Source organism: Salmo salar, unplaced genomic scaffold (assembly GCF_965601325.2).
Source record: "Salmo salar unplaced genomic scaffold, fSalSal1 ptg000424l, whole genome shotgun sequence".
In the NCBI taxonomy this organism is placed as follows: domain Eukaryota; kingdom Metazoa; phylum Chordata; class Actinopteri; order Salmoniformes; family Salmonidae; genus Salmo; species Salmo salar.
The window spans coordinates 240962-249525 of NW_027675384.1; the positions used below are offsets into that span (position 1 = coordinate 240962).

Sequence of the window (8564 nt, forward strand, 5' to 3'; positions counted from 1 at the left end):
CTCCTGAATCCTTCAGGTCATTGTTACTCAGGTCCAGCTCTCTCAGGTGTGAGGGGTTTGACTTCAGAGCTGAGACCAGAGAAGCACAGCCTTTCTCTGTGACTCCACAACCTGACAGCCTGCAACGAGATCATCATGACTTCCCAAACACACTGTTTATTTAACATCAGAAGTGTAGAAGGACAATGGCATTTGGTTTATTCTCTCAAACAACATATAGATTCATCTTCTGTCTCCTAGAATTGTATGGTCATATTGTAATACTAGATTGAATATCTGATTCAATATGTTATTCAATATAATATTATATACATATTATAATACATATTTTCTCTAAACATAATATTTCTTCCTGATGAATACTTCTTATATGTCATTTTATTTACTCACAGAGCAGCTCTGGAGACTTTGACCACTGGCAGCAGCCTCAGAAGACCTTCCTCTGATCTGGAGTATTTCTTCAGGTCAAACACATCCAGCTCCTTTTCTGAAGTCAGCAACACAAAGACCAGAGCTGACCACTGTGCAGGTGACAGGTAGGTTTTTGAGAGACTTCCTGATCTCAGGTAGCTTTGGATCTCCTCCACTAGAGAATGGTCATTCAGTTCATTCAGACAGTGGAACAGATTGATGCTCCTCTCTGGAGAGGGATTCTCCCTGATCTTCTCCTTGATGTACTTGACAGTTTCATCATGGCTCAGTGAGCTGCTTCTTGTCTTTGTCAGTAGACCTCGTAAGTGCTTCTGATTGGATTCCAGTGAGAGGCCAAGAAGGAAGCGGAGGAACAGGTCCAGGTTTCCTGTCTCACTTTGTAAGGCTTTATCCACAGCACTCTTGTAGAAAGTAACTTCAGACTCGTCTTTTGTTTGCAGTGTGTCAATTAGATTCTCATTGTTGTTGATGAATGAGAGGAACACATATACAGCAGCCAGAAACTCCTGAATGCTCAGATGCACAAAGCAGTACACCTTGTCCTGGTACAGAACACATTCCTCTTTAAAGAGCTGTGTGCACAATCCTGAGTACACAAAGGCTTCATTGACATCAATGCCAGCCTCTTTCAGGTCTTCTTCATAGAAAATCAGATTGCCCTTCACAAGCTGTTGAAAAGCCAGTTTTCCCAGTGACAGAATACTCTTTTTATTCCAGTGTGAACCTGTCTCTTCTTTCCCAAGATACTTTTCATTCTTCTGTTTGGTATGAAACACCACAAGGTGTGTGTACATCTCAGTCAGAGTCTTGGGCATCTCTTCTGTCTTATGTTTCAGCATGTGTTCAAGGACTGTTGCAGAAATCCAACAGAAGACTGGAATGTGGCACATGATGTGGAGGCTCCTTGATGTCTTTAGGTGTGAGATGATTCTGCTGGCCAAGTCCTCATCACTGAATCTCTTTCTGAAGTACTCCTCCTTCTGTGGGTCATTGAACCCTCGTACCTCCGTCACCTGGTCAACACACCATGAAGGGATCTTATTGGCTGCTGCTGGTCGGGTAGTTATCCAGAGGAGAGCAGAGGGAAGCAGATTTCCCTTGATGAGATTTGTTATCAGAACATCCACTGAGGTTGACTCTGTGACGTCCCAACAGATCTTGTTCTTCTGGAAGTCTAGGGGCAGTCGGCACTCATCCAGACCATCAAAGATTAACAGAACTTTGTACTTGTTGTAGTTGGAGATTCTTGATTGTTTGGTTTCCATTGAGAAGTGATTGAGAAGTTCAATCAAAGTGTTTTTGTCCCCTTTCATCAAATTCAGCTCCCGAAAAGGGAATGAAAACACAAATTGAACATCCTGATTTGCTTTTCCTTCAGCCCAGTCCAGAATGAACTTCTGCACAGAGACTGTTTTTCCAATGCCAGCGACTCCCTTTGTCAGCACAGTTCTGATACGTTTGTCTTGTCCAGTTAAGGGTTTGAAGATGTCGTTACATTTGATTGCAGTCTCTGGTCTTGCTTGTTTCCTGGTTGTTATCTCAATCTGTCTCAGCTCATGTTCATTATTGACCTGTCCTGTTCCACCCTCTGTGATGTAGAGCTCTGTGTAGATCTTATTGAGAAGTTTTGGGTTTCCTTGTTGAGCGATCCCCTCAAATACACATTGAAACTTCTTCTTTAGATTAGATTTGAGTTCACGTTGGCAAATGACAGCAGGATCATCTGAATCTAGAAATAACACAGAGGATATTAATATTACATCTGTTTTAATGTCTACAGTATTGTAGGACTGTTATAAAGATTTAAATTATCATAATTTATTCTCTTAACTGACTGTATAAATGTTTTCATAATGCATTACAGACTGGTGTGACTGATTATATTATTATTGGTATTATTGATGGTATTATTAATGTTGTCTCACTCTCTGTCTCTCTAAATTAATCAACACAACACATCCCTGCTGCTACTTGTTGAGGCCACTAGGTGTTGTGTTAAGGCTGCTACAATATCATTGAGTTACACAGCTACTTTAGCTGTACTTTAGCTACAGCTTTTAAATGTTATAAAACAGCATTCAACATGAGGCAGACAGATCTTACATTTCTCCAGTGTGTCAGCGAGCTCCTTCTGGTTCATTTTCCTCAGGACGTGCAGTGTGATCTTCAGAGCCCCCTCTCTGGCACTGCTCTCCTGCCTCTCATCTTCAGCATCCACCACTTCCTCATCCTGCTTCTGACTCTCAAAGCCTTCTGGGAGTTCTGGACTAAGAATCCTCTTGAACATCTTCAGCTCGTTCTTCACAAATGTAATAATATTCTCTTCAAGCAACTGAAATAAATCAAGTAAATAAGTTAAGCAAGAGAATAAATGCTTTCTCATTAACACATTAATGAATGATTGACAGATCAACTTTACTTGAGGTCAACAAAAACAAATGTTCATAACAGGACCACATACACTGAATATGGAGGCCAGGTCTGTTTGATGACTCTGGGAAGACTGACCACTGAGAATGTCTGACTCTGATCTCTCCTGTTGGTTTCTGTGCACAAAACATGAGATTACATCTCCTCATCCAGGGAGTGAGTGAGTACGGACAGACAAACAGACAGACATAGACAGAAAGCGGGACAGACAGTCAGAGACAGACAGACAGAAAGAGACAGACAGAGACACAGACAGACAGACAGACAAACAGAGATAGACAGAGACAGACAGAGACAGAGACAGACAGACAGACAGACACAAACATACAGACAAAGAGAGACAAACAGACAGAAAGCGGGACAGACAGTCAGAGACAGGCAAAGACAGACAGAGACAGACAAAGACAGACAGAGAAAGACACACAGACAGAGACAGACAGAAATTAGAAAGACACATAGACAGACAGAGACAGACACTGAAACAGAGAGACAGACAGACAGACAGACAGACAGACAGACAGACAGACAGACAGACAGACAGACAGACAGACAGACAGACAGACAGACAGACAGACAGACAGACAGACAGACAGACAGACAGACAGACAGAGACACACAGCCAGACACAGAGACAGATAGACAGACACACAGAAACAGACACACAGAAACAGACACACCGACAGAGAAAGACACACAGACAGACAGAAAAACAGAGACAGACAGAGACAGACACACAGACAGACAACAGACACACAGACAGAGACAGACACAGTGAGACTCAGAGACACAGACACACAGACACAGACATGCAGACACAGGAACAGACAGACAGACAGACAGACAGACAGACAGACAGACAGACAGACAGACAGACAGACAGACAGACAGACAGACAGACAGACAGACAGACAGACAGACAGACAGACAGACAAACAGAGATAGATAGACAGAGACAGACAGAGACAGAGACAGACAGACAGACAGACACAAACATACAGACAAAGAGAGACAAACAGACAGAAAGCGGGACAGACAGTCAGAGACAGGCAAAGACAGACAGAGACAGACAAAGACAGACAGAGAAAGACACACAGACAGAGACAGACAGAAATTAGAAAGACACATAGACAGACAGAGACAGACACTGAAACAGAGAGACAGACAGACAGACAGACAGACAGACAGACAGACAGACAGACAGACAGACAGACAGACAGACAGACAGACAGACAGAGACACACAGCCAGACACAGAGACAGATAGACAGACACACAGAAACAGACACACAGAAACAGACACACCGACAGAGAAAGACACACAGACAGACAGAAAAACAGAGACAGACAGAGACAGACACACAGACAGACAACAGACACACAGACAGAGACAGACACAGTGAGACTCAGAGACACAGACACACAGACACAGACATGCAGACACAGGAACAGACAGACAGACAGACAGACAGACAGACAGACAGACAGACAGACAGACAGACAGACAGACAGACAGACAGACAGACAGACAGACAGACAGACAGACAGACAGACAGACAGACAGACAGACAGACAGACAGACAGACAGACAGACAGGCAGACACAGACACACAGCCAGACACAGAGACAGATAGACAGACACACAGACGGACAGAGACAGACACACACAGAAAGGCAGACACAGACAGAGACAGACACACAGACAGAAAGACACAGAGACAGACACACAGACAGAGACAGACAAACAGACAGAAAGACACAGAGACAGACAGACACAGAGACATACACACATACATAGACAGACAGACAGAGACAGAGACAGTGAGACAGACAGACAGAGACAGACAGACACACAGACAGCGAAGACACACAGACAGAGAGACAGACACAGACAGAGACAGACACAGAGACAGAGAGACAGACAGAGAGAGACAGACACAGAGAGAGACACAGAGACAGTGAGACGGATAGACAGACACACAGACAGCGAAAGACACACAGACAGACAGAGACAGACAGACACAGAGACATAGAGACACACAGAAACAGACACACCGACAGAGAGACAGACAGAGACAGACACAGAGAGACAGTGAGACAGAGACACACAGACAGGCAGAGACAGAGTCAGACACACAGACAGAAACAGACACAGAGAGACACAGAGACACACACAGACAGACACAGAGACAGTGAGACAGACAGACAGACAGACAGACAGACAGACAGACAGACAGACAGACAGACAGACAGACAGACAGACAGACAGACAGACAGACAGACAGACAGAGAAAGACACACAGACAGACAGAGACAGACAGCGAAATACACACAGACAGAGAGACAGGCAAAGAGACAGAGAGACAGATAGACAGACAGAGAAATACACACAGACAGACAGAGACAGACAGCGAAATACACACAGACAGAGAGACAGGCAAAGAGACAGACAGACAGACAGACAGATACACAGACAGAGAGACACACACACACAGGGAGGGAATATTGTGTTTGTTTAATATTGTTTTAGGACCATGAAAATGGACTAAAGGATTAGCCTATGGATTATGAAAACAACCAAAAGAAATGTGAAAATGTGAGAGGAGAAATGACTAGAGACAGTGTTGTTTAACTCACTGACCATGACCCATGAGTTCTTCTTACCTTTGTTCAGTAGAAAAGTCTCCCTCTCTAAACTCTATAGGTTGACGCAAAGACCGGTCACTCTTCATGGACACACAGCTGGGAACAGGGGAGGCTGGTCTCTCCTGCTTGATTGGACTTCAACACAACAGAGACAAACATTACATCTCTCATCTACTCTGATCTCAGATGGGGAAACATAAGAAGAGCTCTGGATCAGACAGACAGACAGACAGACAGACAGACAGACAGACAGACAGACAGACAGACAGACAGACAGACAGACAGACAGATACACAGACAGACGGAGATAGATACACAGACAGACAGACAGACAGACAGACAGACAGACAGACAGACAGACAGACAGACAGACAGACAGACAGACAGACAGACAGACAGACAGACAGACAGACAGACAGACAGACAGACAGATACACAGACAGACGGAGATAGATACACAGACAGACAGACAGACAGACAGAGATAGATACACAGACAGACGGAGATAGATACACAGACAGACGGAGATAGATACACAGACAGACGGAGATAGATACACAGACAGACGGAGATAGATAGACAGACAGACAGACAGACAGACAGACAGACAGACAGACAGACAGACAGACAGACAGACAGACAGACAGACAGACAGACAGACAGACAGACAGACAGACAGACAGACAGACAGACAGACAGCAAAATACACACAGACAGAGAGACAGGCAAAGAGACAGACAGACAGATAGACAGACAGAGAGACACACACACAAGGAGGGAATATTGTGTTTGTTTAATATTGTTTTAGGACTATGAAAATGGACGAAAGGATTAGCCTATGGATTATGAAAACTACAAAAAGAAAATGGGAAAATGGGATAGGAGAAATGACTAGAGACAGTGTTGTTTAACCTGTTGGGTCTAGGGGGCAGCATTTGCACGTCTGGATAAAAAAAATGTACCCGATTTAATCTGGTTACTAATCCTACCCAGTAACTAGAATATGCATATACTTATTATATATGGATAGAAAACACTCTAAAGTTTCCAAAACTGTTTGAATGGTGTCTGTGAGTATAACAGAACTCATTTGGCAGGCAAAACCCTGAGACATTTTCTGACAGGAAGTGGATACCTGATGTGTTGTATTGACTTTAAACCTATCCCATTGAAAAACACAGGGGTTTAGGAATATTTTGGCACTTCCTATTGCTTCCACTAGATGTCACCAGCCTTTACAAAGTGTTTTGAGTCTTCTGGAGGGAGATCTGACCGAACAAGAGCCATGGAACGATGATGTCCCATTAGACACCTGGCGCGCGAGTTCATGTTGGGTACCCTCGTTCCAATACGTTATAAAAGAGTATGCATTCGTCCACCTTGAATATTATTCATGTTCTGGTTAAAAAAGGCCCTAATGATTTATGCTATACAACGTTTGACATGTTTGAACGAACGTAAATATATTTTTTCCCCTCGTTCATGACGAGAAGTCCGGCTGGCTTAGATCATGTGCTAACAAGACGGAGATTTTTGGACATAAATGATGAGCTTTTTTGAACAAAACTACATTCGTTATGGACCTGTGATACCTGGAAGTGACATCTGATGAAGAGAATCAAAGGTAATGGATTATTTACATAGTATTTTCGATTTTAGATCTCCCCAACATGACGTCTAGTCTGTATCGCAACGCGTATTTTTCTGGGCGCAGTGCTCAGATTATTGCAAAGTGTGATTTCCCAGTAAGGTTATTTTTAAATCTGGCAAGTTGATTGCGTTCAAGAGATGTAAATCTATAATTCTTTAAATGACAATATAATATTTTACCAATGTTTTCTAATTTTAATTATTTAATTTGTGGTGTTGACTTGACTGCCGGTTATTGGAGGGAAACGATTTCCTCAACATCAATGCCATAGTAAAACGCTGTTTTTGGATATAAATATGAACTTGATAGAACTAAAAATGCATGCATTGTCTAACATAATGTCCTAGGAGTGTCATCTGATGGAGATTGTAAAAGGTTAGTGCATCATTTTAGCTGGTTTTATGGTTTTGGTGACCCTGTCTTTGACTTGACAAAACATTACACACAACTCTTGTAAATGTACTGTCCTAACATACTCTAAATTTATGCTTTCGCCGTAAAACCTTTTTGAAATCGTAAAACGTGGTTAGATTAAGGAGATGTTTATCTTTCAAATGGTGTAAAATAGTTGTATATTTGAAAAATTTGAATTTTGACATTTATTTGGATTCAAATTTGCCGCTCTTGAAATGCACCTGCTGTTGATGGAGTGCACCACGGGTGGCACGCTAGCGTCCCACCTAGCCCCAAGAGGTTAACTCACTGACCATGACCCATGAGTTCTTCTTACCTTTGTTCAGTAGAAAAGTCTCCCTCTCTAAACTCTATAGGTTGACGCAAAGACCGGTCACTCTTCATGGACACACAGCTGGGAACAGGGGAGGCTGGTCTCTCGTGCTTGATTGGACTTCAACACAACAGAGACAAACATTACATCTCTCATCTACTCTGAGCTCAGATGGGGAAACATAAGAAGAGCTCTGGATCAGACAGACAGACAGACAGACAGACAGACAGACAGACAGACAGACAGACAGACAGACAGACAGACAGACAGACAGACAGACAGACAGACAGACAGACAGACAGACAGACAGACAGACAGACAGACAGACAGATACACAGACAGACGGAGATAGATAGACAGACAGACGGAGATAGATAGACAGACAGACAGACAGACAGACAGACAGACAGACAGACAGACAGACAGACAGACAGACAGACAGACAGACAGACAGACAGACAGACAGACAGACAGACAGACAGACAGACAGACAGACAGATACACAGACAGACAGACAGACAGATAGATACACAGACAGACAGACAGACAGACAGACAGACAGACAGACAGACAGACAGACAGACAGACAGACAGACAGACAGACAGACAGACAGACAGACAGACAGCAAAATACACACAGACAGAGAGACAGGCAAAGAGACAGACAGATAGATAGACAGAC

The 8564-nt window shown here is 43.2% G+C and overlaps 1 protein-coding gene across 1 annotated transcript; it reads right to left on the bottom strand.

Annotated features, from left to right (window-relative positions):
• Window positions 1-386: 386 nt before the first annotated feature.
• LOC145876004 (NLR family CARD domain-containing protein 3-like) lies at window positions 387-3139 on the bottom strand. Its single transcript, XM_082971775.1, has 3 exons — window positions 2894-3139; window positions 2536-2764; window positions 387-2161 (listed from the first exon to the last, which is right to left on the bottom strand). Exons 2-3 carry the CDS (start codon window positions 2717-2719, stop codon window positions 387-389), a joined length of 1959 nt encoding a protein of 652 aa, XP_082827901.1. The 5' UTR covers window positions 2720-2764; window positions 2894-3139.
• Window positions 3140-8564: the final 5425 nt, after the last annotated feature.